Raw genomic sequence first — 20,828 nt, forward strand, 5'->3', positions numbered from 1 at the left:
GTACTTTATTCTTATTCGTAGATGAAAGCATCATCAAATTAGCCAAACTATTTAATAACCAAAAATGCAAGTTGTGGGGGATTTGCAGAACTTTTGTGAATGACAGATGTTGCAATTGTCGGAAGTCTGCGGAGCTTTATGCAGGGTTCTGCTCCCGCAGATTCCGTCTGGGCTTGCTAATAAGATGAAGAAGGAACTATACAACATGTGGAAGCTAATCCACATGAAAGACAAAACATAATTTAAAATGAATCACTTGCCTGTAAGTTATATGGCAACACAAAGCATTTTCTGGAATAGGCGTAAATGCAGCAAATTGTTAATCAATTGTTTATCAATACGTTTTGCCAAATTTGCTAATTTTTTATGTTGTTTCTAAGAGCTTATACAAAGATGGTCAGGCTATAGTTTAAAAGATTTTCAGTAAATAATATTGTTTGATCACCCACCACCAAACCGCCGGTATTTGAAAGACTTTTGGTTGAATGGGTCCTCAACACCGCACCGCGGCTGCCTCATTTTCAGAAGTGTAGCCCTGTCGAGTTTTCCAGTGACTGAAAGCCCTGACACCCTCTGAAAGAGACTTTTACAAAAGCAACATTTAACAGTAGATGCTATAGAGATTATAATGAAATCGAATGGACTGTGCTCCTAAACAATTATGTTAGGACATATACATACTAACTTTAGAAACTGCAGAGCAATTGAGCTTTGGTTATTGATAAAGATCTCTTCAATTAAGGATACATGCAAATTATGAAAATGATTTTACCTGAGAGCCTCAATCACAGAGGACTCACTGGAATCATTGTGAGCTTCTGGGTTCAGTGGAGTATCAAGATATCCAAACCGCCTCAGGTAGGCCTATGAGGGATATACATGCACTCTCTTCAATTACTCCAAATAATATTGATGATTAAAACATGAAAATACATGCAATTTGAATATTAAATGCGATAAAATAAATGTTATTTTAAAAAGACATAAGTAAACTCCGCTATGTTATGATAGATTGTGAAGACGAAGTTATTGTGAAGACAAGGTTTGGCAATAGGGGACCAGGGCTAGTTGTCTCAAGAGCTATGGATATCTCAGTAAAAAAGTATAGTAATGCTTTTAAATGCTTGTTTTCTCTGGCAGTGGTTTTGTATGTTGGCTTCAAACACCTAGTTAAGTAACCCCTCTTAAATAAGAATAATTTATTCTTCAAAATATATTTACAATATCATATAAATGTTTCAGTAAATAATATTGTTTGATCACCCACCATAACAGCTCTTGGGTACACAAGAATCCACTCAGGCATACATTAATACAGTGGTTCTCAAACTTGTGGGTTGTGACCCAAAAATGGGTTGCTGGTCTGTTCTGATTGGGTAGCAGAAAGCAGGGGAAACCAATACAAACCAATAGTGCATGTATACTAAGATAGCCAAATACACATGCTTTTCAACTTTTGAAATGGAGTAGAAAACACTTCCCATATCTTTTGTTGTTCACAGTAAGGACGTCCAATTAAACTCTTTTGTAGATAGTAGAAGTTACAGTAGCCAAATTATGCAGATGAAAATATAAACATCTAGCATTACATGCACTCATTCTCAAAAAGCATGAACAAAATTATGCACGGTAAAACAAATATAACCCAGACTACATTAAATACAGGTTCAGTTGCAACAAGGATAAACATGGTTTGTGCTAACCACATTGTGTTTCGTGCAGTGAATTCCTATCTGTCAAGAGCATAACATTTCTATTTTCTCTTGTATAATAAACCATTTTGGTTTCATTTGGCACTTGATGTCCAATGTAAAATCCAGGTGTTGAAGCAGCGTTAAGACTGAAAGATAAACTGAATATCTGGTTGTTTTTATTCTTGTCACATTTTTATTGGGGTAAAGTGTCATTTGTTTTTCATGTTGTAATTTCATAATATTTTTGCTGGCCAAAACAATGACTTGATATTTTTGTATGTTACAATTAATGTTTTTGCTGTTTCATGAATATTTTAGTGTTTTATGAAAAGCCTATCCCATAGTGACAACGTAAACCATTAAACGTTAAGTTTGAATGTTGACATTTAGTTTTCTGGAGCCAGGACAATCTTGTGCTAAATATACTGTCTTAACACTTGTCTCCGAGTCTGTGGCACTATTTGGTCATCTAAAATCTCAAGAGTTTATTCTGAGCCATTGCCCAGTATGTGTGTAATTTTAGTTTCAAAATATTTTGGGATAAAGTTTGGTCACATTAATAAAAAGAGCTCTTGACCAATAACCACAGAATCACAGACAGACACACTGCACTGCAGGCTGGACTGAGAATAGGGTTGCCACCCATCCAGTAAAATATGGGATCGTCCCGTCTTTAAAGATGAAAAGTTGATTTGTCCCGTATTTTAAGCTGGTCAGATGGCGTCACGGCAAAATCAGTGTAAATATTGCCTAATGCAGGTGATAATAAAAAGGCTCCTTGCTACCCTGAGTCAGATGAACTAAACCTGATGTCTAAACAATGTTCTGGTGCAGAGATATGTGATTTGTTATATGGTTGCTATGGTAACCCCATCTGGTTGCTTGGCAGTTACCAAGGTGATACTCAATAGGCTTCTTGCTACCCTGAGTCAAATGAATGAAACCGGAAGTCTTTATGATGTTCTGGTGCAGAGATATGTTATTTGTTACATGGTTGCTAGGGTAACCCCATCTGGTTGCTAGGCAGATACCAAGGTGATATTCAATAGGCTCCTTGCTACCCTGAGACAAATGAATGAAACCGGAAGTCGCTACAATGTTCTCGTGCGGAGCTATGTAATTTGTTACATGGCTGCTAAGGTAACCCCATCTGGTTGATAGGCAGTTACCAAGGTGATACTGAAAAGACACCTTTCAACCTTGAGTCAAATTAAAGAAACCAGAAGTGTCTACGATGTTCTGGTGCAGAGATATGTGATTTGTTACATGGATGCAAAGGTAACCCCATCTGGTTGCTAGGCAGATACCAATGTGATATTCAATAGGCTCTTTCCTACCCTGAGTCAAATGAATTAAACCGGAAGTCTTTATGATGTTCTCGTATGGAGCTATGAAATTTGTTACATGGTTGCTAGGATAACCCCATCTAGTTGCTAGGCAGTTACCAAAGTGATACTCAAAAGACACCTTGCTACCTTGAGTCAAATTAAAGGAACCAGAAGTGTCTATGATGTTCTGGTGCAAAGATATGTGATTTGTTACATGGATGCTAGGGTAACCCCATCTGGTTGCTAGGCAGTTACCAAGGTGATACTCAAAAGGCTTCTTGCTATCGTGAGTCAAATGATCGAAACCGGAAATTACCAAATCAAAGATATCACTCTCAGCCTTTTTGAATGGAAGTCAATAGGGTTTGGTTGCTAGGGTGCTCTAAATGGTTGCTAGGGCGTGGCTAAATAGTTTACATGATGATACCTAAAGTCTGATTGTTCACCCAATTAAAACAAGCCAACCCTCATGTCTCTAGGACATTCTGATCCAAAGATTTCATACTCAGCCTTTTTGAATGGAAGTCAGTGTTGGTGCTAAGGTGCTCTAAATGGTTACTAGGGTGTGGCTAGCCAGAGACCAGAGAGATTCTTATTGGTTGATTACTAACCTGACTCAAAAGATCCAATCCCCAAGTGTCTATGACATTATGTTCTGTAAATGGTTTCAAGGCCGTGGCTATGCCATTTCCAAGATGATACTTAAAGACTGATTGGTAGCCCGAGCGAAATGAGCCTGCCCCATGTCTCTACGACATTCTGATTGGGAGATATAATCCCACAAAATTCATTGTCTTGTCAAAGTAGGAAAAAACAATTGATTTCATGGGCAATACCCTTGCCATAGTATGCCTATGGGGCATTTTTGGGCTGGTTTGGGCCCAATCTCATGTAATGCTCCAAAACTGCTTGCTAGGCCGTATGAAATGAGTCCACCCACATTTCTCTACGAAACTCTGATCCGGAGATATGATCCGTCAAAGTTTGTCACAATGCAAATCTATGGGATTTTCTATATGTTTTTTTGCCCCCCAGGGGGAGCACTGTACCCCCCATCCCTTAGAAAAGTTATAGCACAGCGTCTCTGTGGAGAGAGGAGAACCTTCCAGAAGAACAACCATCTCTGCAGCACTCCACCAATCAGGCCTGTATGGTAGAGTGGCCAGACAGAAGCCACTCCTCAGTAAAAGGCACATGACAGCCCGCCTGGAGTTTGCCAAAAGGCACCTGAAGGACTCTCAGACCATGAGAAACAAAGATTGAACTCTTTGACCGGAATGGCAAGCGTCATGCCTGGAAGAAACCAGGCATCGCTCATCACCTGGCCAATATCATCCCTACAGTGAAGAATGGTGGTGGCAGCATCATGCTGTGGGGATGTTTTTCAGTGGCAGGAACTGGGAGACTAGTCAGGATCGAGGGAAAGATGAATGCAGCAATATACAGAGACATCCTTGATGAAAACCTGCTCCAGAGCGCTCTGGACCTCAGACTGGGGCAAAGGTTCATCTTCCAACAGGACAATGACCCTAAGCACACAGCCAAGATAACAAAGGAGTGGCTATGGGACAACTCTGTGAATGTCCTTGAGTGCCCCAGCCAGAGTCCAGACTTGAACCCAATTGAACATCTCTGGAGAGATCTGAAAATGGCTGTGCACCGACGCTCCCCATCCAACCTGATGGAGCTTGAGAGGTCCTGCAAAGAAGAATGGGTGAAACTACCCAAAAATATGTGTGCCAAGCTTGTAGCATCATACTCAAAAAGACTTGAGCAAAGGCTGTGAATACTTATGTACGTGATTTTTTTTTTTTTTAATAAATTTGCAAAGATTTCAAACAAACTTCTTTCACGTTGTCATTATGGGGTATTGTTTGTAGAATTTTGAGGAAATAATGAATTTAATCCATTTTGGAATAAGGCTGTAACATAACAAAATGTGGAAAAAGTGAAGAGCTGTGAATACTTTCCAGATGCACTGTACGTGTACCAAATTTGGTGATAATATCTCAATATCTCAATCTGTTCAAAAGTTATATCCGTTTTAGTAAAATGGACATGCCCATTATGAACGTTTTGGCGTTTGAAGATAAATCAGAATTTCAAAATTCCTTTGATAACTTTACATATTGGGATCTTTCTGCACTGGTTTGGTTCCAATCAGGCAAATGGACTAGGACTATTTCAAATAGCTGCTAAAAGTTCATTCGTCAATGGCGGCCATGTTTTTAAGATATACAGTACAACTCTCCTCATAGACCTTGATGTCACCTTTGACAAAGAAACTGCATGCAAAAGTCAATGGGGCCAATGGTTCCATAGATAGAGACATTTTTATATTATTATAGCGGCAACAAGAGGCAGAGGTGTGCATCTTTTTGTGTGTGTCCTCAGAATGACCTCATACATAAGTGTACCACATTTTGTGGTAATATTTCATTCCATTCAAGAGTTATAACCATTTTAGTAAAAGTGGCCCTGCCCACAACGTACATTTTGGCATACTGTTTGACGAATCAATATTCAAAATTTCTTTGATAACTTTTCATATTGGGATGCTGCTGAATCTATCTGCACTGGTTTGTTTCCGAACGGCCTAGAACGAGTTCTTTTTGAATTTTTTTTCAAACAATTCAAAATAGCCGGAAAACGAAGGGGCGGAGCAAACATTTCACAGGTAGCAAACTATACATGGACAGCCCTGTGGGTATATTGGGTATTGAGTAACATACTTGGTGTCATATGTTATGGGGTCATGTCCATTTTATTAAATAATGTAAATATGTATTTGCTTTATGATTATTTTTTTATGTTTACATTTAATTTGTTTTCCCCATTTTAGACCATTTAAACATCTTTCAAAAAACTGTCAAGTTTATCCACTATTTTTCAGTGCAATGTTTTAAAAATGTTACTTGGAATTATAAACTTGAAGTATCAACAATACGACTCTGCTGTGTTATACTGCTATACTTTTTCATACCCACAATGAAAACGTCATGGTTACTTGTGTACCCTCCATTCCCTGATGGAGGGAATGAGATGTTGTGTCAACATAATGACACTAGGGGTCACTCTTTGGAGCCCGAGACACCGGCATCAATGTTTCATTTTTTTGCCCCCCAGGGGGAGCACTGTACCCCCCATCCCTTAGAAAAGTTATAGCACAGGTGTCGTAAATAGTCCGGTTGATTTGACACCTAATTCGTGGGTCTATGCCCAACGGTGTGGGACGAGTCAAGCCAATCTGAAAACAACTAAAACAATGTTAAAGTGCCTTAATTTTCAGAAGCATCAAGTGAGGTATCACACAGATTTGGTATTTTTTACATTCCTGACTGTTATAATGCCAATGAAAATTGGCGAGTGGTATTTGCATACCATTCCCCCGGACATACGGGTATAAAAGGAGCTGGTATGCAACCACTCATTCAGATTTTGTGCTGAGGAGCTGAGACAAGGTCCCGGCCATTTCAGCGGGTAGTTCAGCATTGTGGCAGGAGGGACACAACGTCTCGTTCCCTCCATCAGGAAACAGAGGTTACGCAAGTAACCAGGACGTTCCCTATCTGTCACTCACTCAACGTTGTGTCGATGTAGTGACACTAGGGGTCCCTATACGAAACGCCACAACTGGCTGAACTGTGTTACGTGAACTGACGGTGTGTGACGGGCAGACCACTGTGTGCCTCGTAGCCAGCGTACCAGGCCGACACGTAACCTCCCCCAACAATGTTATGAGTGTCAAACGGCTCTTTGGGGACAAGTCGACTACCCAAAAGATAGAGATGGGCTAGCCCAGTCGTGGCCTCTTATCCCCCTTTTTTTCCCTCTCCCAAAAAAAAGGGAATTAACCGACTGGGGCCACCAGGTCTAGTCGGGGGTGTCCCTCCCAAGGGGAAGACACCGCGGAGACCACACCCCGCCCAGAGAGAAAGTGGGGTATTTAAATGGAAATACATCACATGGTCTTGCCGAGCTTTGTCGGAAGTATGCCATGTGGAGAAGTCCCATGGTAGGTCCTACCCTACGGGGGAGGAGTTACTTCAAGCATGGTGACTGGGGCCTCTGCTCAAGGAAGATGCAGTTTACCAACAAGGAAACGAATTAGCGGAAGATATACGTCGCATGGGGTTACCTACGGCGAACCACCACATGCGGAGCACCTACCCCAGTACAGGGCTTAGTTAGCACGTGTACTGAGCCTGCAGCGAGTTTCTCCGCAAACTCGTCTGCCACAGGGCTCGGAGGAAATCAACCAGGGAACACGGTTTGTGAACACTACTGGGAGTCAACGGCGCACGTCTTCAGCTCAGGGGAGGTGAAAGGCGCTATGCGCAAGTAATACACCCGGCCGGCTGTCCCGGACTTACCTGCTTGTGCATGCCACTACACGGGATGAAACTGGTTCCACCCGGAGATTGCAGAACCTCGCAAGGTGTTGGGAGCTGCCCAGCCCGCTGCTCTGCAAATGTCTGTTAGAGAGGCGTAACCACTGCCTGGAGACCTGCTCTAGGGGAACGCCTGCCCATAGGAATGTGAGGTCGGTCCAAGGGCTGAAGAGGTGGTGACAGATCGGCATGATGGCCACGCGATGTGTCCTGCGGTGCCATGCCCATCTTGGGACTTGAGTCTGAAGCCAGTGCTGAAGCGGTCTCATATGCATCAACCCGAGTGGAGTGGCCACCGCTGAGGATGCCATATGCCCCAGGAGCCTCTGAAAGAGTTTCATTGGAACTGCTGTTTTCTGTCTGAATGCCTTCAAACAGGTCAGCACCGACTGTGCACGCTCGTTCGTGAGGCGCACCGTCAACGAGACTGAGTCCAACTCCAATCTGAGAAAAGAGATGCTCTGAACCAGGAGAAGCTTGCTCTTTTCCCAGCTGACCCGAAGCCCTAGTCGGCTGAGGTGCCAGAGCACCAGGTCCCTGTGTGCACACAACACATCCCGAGAGTGAGCTAGGATTAGCCAATCATTGAGATAGTTGAGGATGCGAATGCCCACTTCCCTTAGCGGGGCAAGGGCTGCCTCTGAGACCTTCGTGAAGACGTGAGGGGACAAGGACAGACCGAAAGGGAGGACCTTGTACTGATACGCCCGACCCTCGAATGCAAACCACAGGAAGGGTCTGTGTCGAGGTAGAATCGAGACGTGGAAGTACGCGTCCTTCAGGTCTACCGCTGCAAACCAATCTTGATGCCGGACGCTCGCTAGAGTGCGTCTTTGCATCAGCATCTTTAACGGGAGTCTGTGTAAAGCCCGGTTCAGTACTCGCAGGTCCAAGATTGGCCGCAACCGACCACCTTTTTCGGTACAACGAAGTAGGGGCTGTAAAAACCCTTCTTCATCTTGGCCGGAGGGACAATCTCATCGGACGTACCGGTGGGTGGGGCCTCGTGGCGAGGCGGAGCCTGGGGTGCCACACCATGTCATGGCCATGCTGAGTTCAGGGCCATCGAAGTACTTACCTGGCTCCTTGTGACCACCCCCGGAACAGCCTGGGACAGGGGAGGAAGAGGCCTGTCCTCGTGTCCCGTGGAAACTGTCACATCAGGGGTGGATTTGTGCCACAGCTGGGTGCTCAGGTGCGGGAAGACCACCACTGGAGCACCAAACCTGCCAAAATGGAGTGGTGGACGGTGGTCATGATGACGGCCGTGCACACCGGGCATCTGACCCAGGGAACAAGGGAACCGCTCTTACTGAACTCTTGGGTACCGCAGCTACTTAGACATGCGGTGCAATTAAATGCAAAGGTAACAAAAGATTCTCCTCCCGGCCCTCCACCGGGGGATGGAGTGGTCTGCTTACCAGCTCCAGAGCAGCGGGTTTCATCATCCCTGGGTTGCCCATCTCAGGGCGCTTCAAAGCCTTTCGTGGGTTCTTGGTGGCCACAAGACGGGTGGCGTCTGCTTCCTGTGGTGGGCTCTGCGGTGGGCTCCACGCTGGGGCCGGGCCGCAGGGGCGGGCTGCAGCAGAGCCGGTGCAATCACCGCAGGGGGACGCCCTTGGCGACGAGCAGACGGGGTGCAGGATCTTGAGCTGCACCGTGGCAGGATGTGCTGGATAACCTCCGTCTGCTGCTTCACAACTGAGAACTGCTGGACAAAGTCCTTGACACTGGCCAACCTGGGAAATGGGGGCAGCAAGGAACCGTGCCTTGTCGGCCTCTCCCATCTTGACCAGGTTGAGCCAAAGGTGCCACTCCTGGACCACCAAGGTGGACATCACCCGCCCGAGAGACCGCGCCGTGACCTTCGTCACCCGGAGAGTGAGGTCGGTCACCGAGCGCAGCTCCTGCATCAATCCCGGGGCGGAACTACCCTTGTGCAGTTCTTTTAGCGCCTTGGCTTGGTGGACTTGCAGGAGAGCCATGGCGTGCAGGGCGGAGGCGGCTTGTCCAGCGGCACTGTAGGCTTTGGCCGTCAGGGACGACATAAACCTACAGGCCTTGGATGGGAGCTTTGGGCGCCCACGCCAGGTGGCGGCGCTCTGCGGGCATAGGTGCACCGCGAGCGCCTTATCCACTGGGGGATTGCCGAATAGCCCTTGGCCGCTCCACCATCGAGGGTAGTGAAAGCGGGGAAGCTGAAAGATTGGGACCGGGCAGTAAAAGGTGCCTCCCACGACCTTGTCAGCTCTTCATGCACTTCCGGGAAGAAAGGAACGGGGGTGGGGCATGGCTGTGAGCGGCGTTGCAAGCCCAGGAACCAATCACCGAGCCACGAGGGTTCAGGGGACAGTGGAGGATTCCACTCTAGCCCGACGCTCGCGGCTGCCCGGGAAAGCATGTCATCATCTTCGCGTCAGCCTGTGACTGGGCGACCGCACCCGAAGGGAGGAGCCCAGCTGAGGCTTCCGCGTCCGACTGGACGAGCCCGCTCTCCGATGCTGTGCTCGAGAGCTCATCACCTTTGCGGGCTCCGAATAAAAGGTCGAACTCGCCATGAGACGAGCCGGCGGACTCATCCGGAAGCCCGATCGGGGCAGATGAGCATGCTGGGGAATGGGAGGTCCGTGGGGGGATACCCGGTGGAGGTGGTCACATTGGGGTCCACAAATCGCCCCCAGTGCTAGCCACGCTGGCCTCATACCCATGGGTAGAAGTACCGAGGCGGGGAGCCTCTGGGGTGGCTTGCTTTCTTACGAAGGTAAGCCGCGACCGCATCGTTGCCATGGACATGTTCTCGCAATGAGTACATGACCCATGCACGAACGCTGTCTCCGTGTGAGCAGCACCCAGACACGAAAGACAGTGATCGTGGCAGTCAGAGGGCGAGAGATAATGAGCGCAACCAGGAATAACACACAAACGGAAAGGCATCTTTAAAAAGACGTTCCGTGTGTGCCGCTCTTTTAGAGAAATATACTCTTTTAGAGAAATATACTCTTTTATTTCTGCCGAAGCACCCAGGGGCGTTCTCTGCAGTGCACCAGTGCAAAGGGGGGAGAAGCCACTGAAATGCGCCGTCAGATCCAGCAGAGGTGAATGAACAGCCGTGGGAATTCAGCTCAGTGAGCATCGACCGTTCAGCTCCGAAGAGAAAATCTGAATGAGTGGTTGCATACAAGCTCCTTTTATACCCGTATGTCCGGAGGAGTGGTACGAAAATACCACTCGCCAATTTTCATTGGCCTTTTATCAAAGACCAGAGGTGTCTCGGGCTCCCAAGAGTGACCCCTAGTGTCACTACATCGACACAACGTCAAGTGAGTGACAGATAGGGAGCCATATGTCTCTTCTGGAAATCCAGCATCTACTTTGACCAGCCACACAGCTTTTCTGAAAGGAACTTCTATATTCAAAAGATCTGCCAATGAAACCTAGACTCTTAAATGGCCATAGTTTGGTAAGTGCCTTGTCTAATAAAGATCATGATAATGTTATCTTATTTTATCTTTTTACAACACAATTTTATACTACCTTATTAATATTTACTGTCATCAGGTAATTACTGCCTGTATATCTGCATTTGTCACCCAGACTCTTGTCAATGGCCATACATCAATTGTATATCTCTTCTACAAACCCAACATCTCCTCTCACCAGACATAGTTCAACTGGGAGCAACATCTATAATCAAAAGACCTGTCAATGTCACCTTTGTTCTTGCCACTAGTCATAACTGGGTAGGTGTCTGGTTATATCACTTCATGATATTGCTATACTGTAAGTAATATTTTGTACCAATTGATACATTTTTCAAATTCATTTAAAATGTCACTGAGAATGAGAATGGCCACTGTGTGGTTAGTGTCTTGTCCTACCAGATTATAGTATTACTAGGAGTCCCTGTATGTTTTTCTTGCATTACACATTATTTTGCACTAACCTTGAACTTATATTACTATTTTCTGTGTCACCAGGTAATTGCTGGCAATTGGACTACAGATATGTAAATGAACTTGGAACGACATTACACAGACCAGCAAAAAAAAAAAAAAAAAAAAAGAACTCTGGAAAGGGACTGTCCCACTAATTTGGATTCCCTGTTGCTTGCCTCAACCCCATCTTGTCCAACCATTATATATATGGTCATCATTGTAGGTATGAAAATGGATAGTTTGCTCAAGCATAAATTTAGGGTACATTTATTTAGGCTTTGCATATATGTTATATAACATAATTACAGTTTTGTGCATTGGTAACATTAGATATCTATATAGCTAAAGGTTTGTGGACATCTCCTTTCACTTAACATGTTACGCTATTCCATTAATTCCTGTGAAGACAAATCTTAATGCCAAAACATACAAATAATTCAAAAAATTATTTGCTTCCAACTATGTGGTAACAGTTTGGAAATAGTCCTTTTCTGTTCCAGTATGACAATGCCCCTTGCACAAAGTGAGATCCACACAGAAATTATGTAATTAATCGTAATGGGCCACATGCAAATGCATGGTAACTTATGTCTTTTGAACAACTTAGAGTTAAACATTTTTCATCACGTTTGTCAAGAGGGTGTGTGCATGATGTATACCAAATTTATGGGGAATCGGACAAACAACCTACAACAACTTCAAAAAACAATTCTGAAATTAAATGTTCAAAAATCACATACTGTATGAATGTTGGTGTTCAGCTGTCCACAAACATTTGGCCATATAGTATATACTTCCATAAAACATGTGTGTGACCCTCTAACATATGGATAATTTCACTACTCCTTTGAATTTCAAATTGTTTGTCAAAATGTTTCAAATATTTTCAAATGTAATAGTAACTACTAGTTAAACACAACAGTTTTTGTTGTGTGTATATGGGAACTCCTTTAATACTGTTTAAAAAGCATACCTGGATGATACCTCAGGAAATTGGTTGATTAAAATGCCAAGAGTACATTTCTGAAAATTCTAGGCAAAGGGTGTCTACTTTGAAGATGCCAAAATATAAAATTGTTCTGATGTATGTTGGATTTTTTTGTTTTTGTTTTTTGTCACAACATAATTCCCATAGCTCCATTTGTGTTATTCCATAGTTTTGATGACATGACTATTATTCTAAAATGTGGAAAAAATAATAATAAAGAATGAGTAAGTGATTATACACTTTTGACCGGTAGTGTATATTTCTATAATAAACATATGTAGACCTCTAACTTTTAAAACTATGTATTTTATGAACTTTTGTGTTTAAACTCTGTGTAACGCTTTTATAGAACTAGAACTACAACAAAGAAAACACTTTAAAACTATATTATCAGCTCAATTGGGTACACAGCTTTTGTGTTTTTCTACATTGATAACTCATGAAATTGCTTACTGCTGTGCATAAAACACCAAGTACATCGTTTAAGAGACAATCTTTTAAAATTAAATTTAAGCATCAGCAAAAGAGCAACATAATTTAGCACCATCAGCCTTGTTTTATGGAATGCATTTTACATATAGCAGACATTATGATATTGACTGTATGACTGTATATAGCTCCCTTCTAGATGTTATCTTAAAATACTGCAAATGTTGGAAAACTAAGAAACAAAAGGAAACATATCAAATTAAGGACAACATAAGGAAATGTTGAATGTTGCAATATGCTTATATGTTATGTGAGCCTGCAAAAATGATTTTACTCATATAATATTTGTAGAAATCTTACAAATCTATCATTCGTTCAACAAAGAACAAATTGTCATATTACTGCAGACATGAAAAAATACAGTAAACTAGGATTAGCCTACTAAGAGATCAGTGCAGCTATAATAAAGCAAGTGACTCTTGGGCTGCCACTGCTTACGTGGGGTTCACACATCCTCCGTAAGTGGCGAGTTTTCATTTCGGCGCCCATAATTTATTATTATTTTTCTCCCCTTTTTTCTCCCCAATTTGGAATGCAGTTGCCTCAGTGTCTGAGACCGTCAATCCGCGCATCTTTAGGGCTCCAGATTGTGATTAAAATGGTCGCAAATGCGACCAAAAACAATTTATTGCGACTATAATTTAAAATCTAGTCGCCATTGGCGACAGTCGGGTTGTGTGCGTTCACATTCGGTTTCATCAGATATCATCTTGTGAGTTATTGAATACATCTTTAGAGCACCAATGTGTCTCGACCCGCTTTTCACCTATTCTGTTTCTGATGAGCTCGCTGCACCGCACCAACAACAAACCCAGCGCGAGAGAGTCGTGACCAAATGATTCCCTTGAACCGGATCTTTTTCATGAATCATTCGAAAAGAACCGAGGGTTTGAACTCAGGAGCTTAGGTTAGCAGTTTGAATCAGATTCACTTTCTCAGCGAATCATCCGTCAGTGAGCTCACAACTGGGAGTGCAGACATTTCAAAATAAGAGGCCCATGTGTATTTCAGGCTTCTTTACAATTAAAAGTCCCGTACTGTGTACCATTTTATTTATCCTGGTAATTATTGATTGGGATTGGAGTAACATAATAAACTGCATCTGGGATTTCATTCAATTTGCACTCTTGTAGTCTCTGTGTCTGGGCCATCTGGTAACAGTAAAATACTAAGGCAATATTGTAAAACAATTTATATATATTATATTATATACAATTACAATATATATATATATATATATATATATATTTACACACACACACACACACACACACACACACACACACATGTTGGTGCAGCTATCATTATGAGGACTCTCCATAGACATAATTATTTTTATACTGTACAAACTATAGATTCTATCCCCTAACCCTACCTCTAAACCTAACCCTCACAGAAACCTTTTTGCATTTTTACATTTTCTATAAAACATCGTTTAGCATGTTTTTTTTAAGCGATTTGAATTACGGGGACACTAGAAATGTCCTCATAAACCACATTTATAGCATAATACCCTTGTAATTACCAGTTTGTAACCCAAAAAAAAGTCCTCGTAAACCACTTAAACCTACCCACACACACACACACACACACACACATATATATATATAAGATCAAGCTTTTGACACTTAGGACAATTGAGGGACTTGTTCACAAATATTACACAAGGTGAAAGCATTCATTGATTCTCAAGAAGACAACACACTACTATATGCATACTATACTTTATGTAATTATCTGTAATGTAGATTGTGAAGAGCAGTATTAAATAAAAAAATATTTTATCTCTTATAATTTTATAAATTATGAAAGGGGTGTGAACATTTATGAGACAAAAGGGAATGTAAACTTATCTTCTCAACTATGTATACTGTTTGTTAAACCTCAGATTAATGGGTTATCAGCTGTCTTCCTTTTCTTCGGCTTTCTATCTTGTTTCTGAACAGCAATCTAAATCAAGCAATTCTGTGATTTGGCAACTAAAAACAGCCATTTGGCTCCTTAATGTTTCAGTTAGGAGCCAATGGCTCCGTAGTAATTTTTTTAGTCTGGTGCCCTGATCTTATCACGTGGCTTGTTGAGCGCGTTACCGCGGAGACATAGCACATGTGGAGGCTTCACACCATCCACGCACAACTCACCACGCGCCCCACCAAGAGCGAACCACATTATAGCGACCACGAGGAGGTTTCCACATGTGACTCTACCCTCCCTAGCAACCTGGCCAATTTGGTTGCTTAGGAGACCTGGCTGGAGTTACTCAGCACACCCTGGGATTTGAACTCGCGAACTCCAGGGGTGGTAGTCAGTCTTTACTCGCTGAGCTACCCAGGCCCTCCGTTTTGGCACCCATATTAACAGATGACACCATTTACACTACAAGCGTGAGTCATGCGGTGAAGCGTCCCGGAAGCATCCCAGACCCGGCAGTGAGCAGATTTTTGCTGCACGGCTCACACTGAGCTCAGCGACACAAAATCAAATCAAAATTATTCAAACCGAACCTATAGTACACTACAATTTATATGTCTGCATGCAAGTAAACTCAATAAAATATAACATAATAAAGGAAAGAATTAATAAACTGCCGGACCCTTTTCCATTTTGTAGATGTAAAGTATAGACAAAACATTAACCAATCAGGACCAAGTGTGCTGATAAAGATGAAGTGCACGTACCTGCCCTCTGTTTTCCTTGAAGCAGCAATAACCTCAACTTTGCAAGGCTATAGCGATGGACGATGCCAGACTGATTGTGGAAGTGGAGAAATATAAAGTGCTTTACAACCCTCAGCATAAATACAAACTAAAAATAAACAAGGTCTCTGTCATTACTTGCCCGTGTTCATTTGTATTGCTCCTACAATATTTTTCACAACCTTTTAAATATGTTGCTAAACCATAAATAATAACTTGGCACTACTCACCCATTGTTTGAGAAAGGTAGGCTGGATGCAAACTGTAGACGCAGGGACACAACAGTTTCTGTTCTTGGAATGCAGACAAATGCAGAATCACCCTGTGTGTGTTGTGGGTCTACAGGTGCATCTCAATAAATTAGAATGTCGTGGAAAAGTTCATTTATTTCAGTAATTCAACTCAAATTGTGAAACTCGTGTATTAAATAAATTCAATGCACACAGACCGAAGTAGTTTAAGTCTTTGGTTCTTTTAATTGTGATGATTTTGGCTCACATTTAACAAAAACCCACCAATTCACTATCTCAAAAAATTAGAATATGGTGACATGCCAATCAGCTAATCAGCTCAAAACACCTGCAAAGGTTTCCTGAGCCTTCAAAATGGTCTCTCAGTTTGGTTCACTAGGCTACACAATCATGGGGAAGACTGCTGATCTGACAGTTGTCCAGAAGACAATCATTGACACCCTTCACAAGGAGGGTAAGCCACAAACATTCATTGCCAAAGAAGTTGGCTGTTCACAGAGTGCTGTATCCAAGCATGTTAACAGAAAGTTGAGTGGAAGGGAAAAGTGTGGAAGAAAAAGATGCACAACCAACAGAGAGAACCGCAGCCTTATGATTGTCAAGCAAAATCGATTCAAGAATTTGGGTGAACTTCACAAGGAATGGACTGAGGCTGGGGTCAAGGCATCAAGACACAGACATGTCAAGGAATTTGGCTACAGTTGTCGTATTCCTCTTGTTAAGCCACTCCTGAACCACAGACAACGTCAGAGGCGTCTTACCTGGGCTAAGGAGAAGAAGAACTGGACTGTTGCCCAGTGGTCCAAAGTCCTCTTTTCAGATGAGAGCAAGTTTTGTATTTCATTTGGAAACCAAGGTCCTAGAGTCTGGAGGAAGGGTGGAGAAGCTCATAGCCCAAGTTGCTTGAAGTCCAGTGTTAAGTTTCCACAGTCTGTGATGATTTGGGGTGCAATGTCATCTGCTGGTGTTGGTCCATTGTGTTTTTTGAAAACCAAAGTCACTGCACCCGTTTACTAAGAAATTTTGGAGCACTTCAGGCTTCCTTCTGCTGACCAGCTTTTTAAAGATGCTGATTTCATTTTCCAGCAGGATTTGGCACCTGCCCACACTGCCAAAAGCACCAAAAGTTGGTTAAATGACCATGGTGTTGGTGTGCTTGACTGGCCAGCAAACTCACCAGACCTGAACCCCATAGAGAATCTATGGGGTATTGTCAAGAGGAAAATGAGAAACAAGAGACCAAACAATGCAGATGAGCTGAAGACCACTGTCAAAGAAACCTGGGCTTCCATACCACCTCAGCAGTGCCACAAACTGATCACCTCCATGCCATGCCGAATTGAGGCAGTAATTAAAGCAAAAGGAGCCCCTACCAAGTATTGAGTACATATACAGTAAATGAACATACTTTCCAGAAGGCCAGCAATTCACTAAAAATGTATTTTTTATTGGTCTTATGATGTATTCTAATTTTTTGAGATAGTGAATTGGTGGGTTTTTGTTAAATGTGAGCCAAAATCATCACAATTAAAAGAACCAAAGACTTAAACTACTTCAGTCTGTGTGCATTGAATTTATTTAATACACGAGTTTCACAATTTGAGTTGAATTACTGAAATAAATGAACTTTTCCACGACATTCTAATTTATTGAGATGCACCTGTATGTACTTTATTTAGCAAATGTGCTCTTCCTACTCATCAAGTACATACAATTTCATGAAGAACACATTTATTTACAATTACCCCCCCTCAAAAACATATTTGTATATAATTTATGAACTTATTAAAGAAAAAATTGGTTTAGGGACCCAGAGATAACTTTTTTCCTGCACAGAGGCACAGCTGTGTCTCACAGAAGAGACGCGGCCAATGTGAATGGACAAACGACCACCTCTGACGGAGGATGTGTGAGTCTGGCGTTACACTTATATGCTTGCACAGCAAATTCACTGTTGTTAAAATACCAGTGTTAAGGCATTTCAGAGTAAAGTGTTTAGTTTTAGTGTTAGATCTAGTGAAATGAACACTATAGGGTATAGTGTGGGTGTAAAATCACAGAGTTACAGGTATCCAAACTGCCAGTGTTACTGTCAACATCCGGACATTTGGGCAGTGCTGTGGCTATTTCTTCCCTCGCTTCACTGAGAGGATGAGAAGCTGCAACTGGTGAGTAAATGTACTTAAAACTTTGCGTTTAATAGATATTTTATATCCAGATGTGCTTATATCTGCATGTTAACTTAATATTTCAGATACGGTGACAAATTTATGTTTAAAAGGAATTATTCTTAGTCATTCGCTAGCTAGAAGGCGCCTGTGTGCTCTGATCTGAAGCTTTCCCTTGACCACTATGCATTACTTTCAGTTATAGAAATGCATATTAAAGAGATCTTTAATGTCTGTGGATGTATTAAAAAGCTGTTATTTGCATTTTTTTCAGTCGTTAAGTTATTAATTATGGTGTATGTCCAGGCATGTCATGTCAACATTATTTCTGCAGGTGCCTGAAAAGCATCAATTTCACCAAGTTTGCAATGCATTTCTGTCTCATTTTAGACAAATTTGAGTGCCCTGTAAGCAGCCATACGTCCCTAGTCTCAGGACAACAGTGCTATTTATTATTTAATATTGCCAACAGTCCCGAATATGAGATCATATAAAACTGGAACTGGAACAGCTGATCAGAGGGAGAGCGAGATAAGGGGGAGCTCGAGGCGCCGGTTCCAGAGAGAGACACACGCGGTCGCGTTGCATGTGTGTCTGTTTATGTTTGTTTTAAGTTCATTTATATCATTAAACTTTATGTTTACTGTTCAGCCGGTTCCCGCCTCCTCCTTAGACTGTTACAATCCCATTGGAAAGTAAGGTGAAAACCAAAATAAGTTAACATGTTTGAATGTTTATTTAATATGAGTTCATGAAGACAAGTAACAAAATAAGATAAACTAAGAATTTGTTGTGTGTCATGTCCGGAGCATACTAAAAGTTTACAGATTAGGTGTTGATCCAGAAAATATAGTTAGAATGTTAATCTAGTACGTTTTTCTGTTAAATTAACTCCACTGAAAAATGCCAGATTATTAAAGAATAAATACAATTTACTCTTTAATTATTTGTACTTTATGGTGATGAAAGAGAATGAATAGTTTTATAGTGTATTTTTTATACCCATTTATAACACATAAATCTTTGATTCAACTTTGAGTGTAAAAGAGCGTAATTAATTAATCTCAGCCTGTTTTTAATTTCACTCTAAAAGTCTCTGTTGTGTGATTCCTTTTTGTCTTCAGACCCCAGCACACCCCTATTTTTGTCTCCTCATGTAGTGGGCCGAGCTCAAGCTCTGGGTCCATGAGCAGTAAGTGTATCCTCTCTACTATTAGTGTACAGACTTCATAATGTTCTGAGCAAATGTTATCATATTTAAAAAATGATTTAATGGCTCTAACACAATATGGTTTTAATCTGTTCAGCTAATTAAACAGATTATAATGTGCTTGATGAATATAAGGAAGGTGGGACACTTACTGACTGTACTAGAAGGCAGATTGTTAACATCCTTGCCTCACTTATGGTTGAAACTGAGGGTTAAGCTTATATTCAACGAGCTATAGTACATATAGATGTTTTTATCCAAACATCCAGGTCTCTATAGTTTTGTTAACAAAAAGTATTTGGACTTTAGTGTAAAATTGTTTACCTGTTCAGACAACATTTTTTTATCTGAAGATCAGATTCGTGTGAAAGATCAGTGTCTCTCCAACCAAGCGCTAACAAATGTACAATTTCAGTTTTTACACTAAATGTGCAACTGGTCAAATCCCTCTTGTCTTAATCTTTCATGTGGGTTTGCATTGTCTCTGTTATCACTGAAGTCATGCATATTTCATAGTTCCAGTGTTGGCCCCGGTGAGACCCTGCAAATGTACATTTTTGAAGCACAGATGTTCATAAGGTCCAAACTAATTTGAATGATGTTATCACATTTTAGGGATGCCTGCCAAATCACTATACACATGAGCAGATTAGATAGCAATTACATTTGTAAAGGTCCATAAACTAACTAGTTTTATCTTTTTTGTTTTGCAGGATAATCCCTCGTCGACTTACTAAAGAGAAATACGCATTGGGTAGTAGCACCTTGACGATCCACTTTCCAAGAGAGGATATGTAAGCTATTCATCTGTCATATATGTAATATGGTGTAGATGGATAATCCTGTTATCTTATTAATGTTTCTTAAATAGTCATTTTATTTGAAAACATGGCATACATTTTTTAAGAGCAAGTAATGAGTTAGAATCCATTTAAAGGTAAACTGCAGTAAAGTGTTTTTATTTTTCTGATTATACAGATATTTCAGGACTTAAGCCTCCTGTTTGCACCAGAAACAGCTACCAAACTGTTTGAAAAGTGGCCGACTCTCTATCAAATAAAGATCATCAGTGAAGCAGAGATCCCGACTTCCTCATGAGAGCTTGAACATTTGCTGAAGTCCGCAAGGAACCAATACACTGAATACTTGAATGAGCATCCAGGTAAAGTGCTAATGGCCAAATTTTTATTTATAGTTTAGCTAAAGTTGAATCTCGATACTGAATACTTAACATGTTACTTTTTAAAAACATTTAAAAAAAATGGATTATAACCTGGAAGTAGGGCATTTCAATCAAGCAAAGTAATTTTGTCTGAAAATGCATATTGATGGCAAACTCTCTTGCTTCTGACAGAATGGGACTATGACACATCTTTCCTGATACTTTGCACATTCTGCCACCTCTGCCTGTCAGAAAGAAAAGATCAGTGCGGTTCAGGCCATGGGTCATCTAGCTGTTTTTCACAAGGTGATTACAATACTTTTGGAAATGTGAAACATTTGTACTTGACGTGTTACCTCATGCAGTCACATACAGGGGTGTGATGAGCAGGGGGGTGTGGCCAGGCCGTGATGATGCACGCCTGGTGCTGAGTTGACTAATCAGTGGGAGAGTGATAAGGGGGGGCCGGAGACGCCAGTTCGAGAGAGAGAGACATACGAAGCTGTGTGTGTGTGT

At 41.9% G+C, this 20,828-nt stretch overlaps 1 protein-coding gene across 1 annotated transcript in view; it reads right to left on the bottom strand.

Annotated features, from left to right (window-relative positions):
• The window catches only part of mmp19 (matrix metallopeptidase 19), a 58,722-nt gene that overhangs the window by 29,420 nt on the left and 8,474 nt on the right, over nucleotides 1–20,828 (bottom strand). The window contains exons 2-3 of the mRNA XM_051676645.1: nucleotides 773–864; nucleotides 450–583 (exon numbers count right to left, since the gene is read on the bottom strand). Coding sequence (XP_051532605.1) covers nucleotides 450–583; nucleotides 773–864 — 226 coding nt within the window. The remainder of the gene's footprint in view (nucleotides 1–449; nucleotides 584–772; nucleotides 865–20,828) is intronic.

Source organism: Myxocyprinus asiaticus, chromosome 37 (assembly GCF_019703515.2).
Source record: "Myxocyprinus asiaticus isolate MX2 ecotype Aquarium Trade chromosome 37, UBuf_Myxa_2, whole genome shotgun sequence".
Taxonomy (NCBI): Eukaryota; Metazoa; Chordata; class Actinopteri; order Cypriniformes; family Catostomidae; genus Myxocyprinus; species Myxocyprinus asiaticus.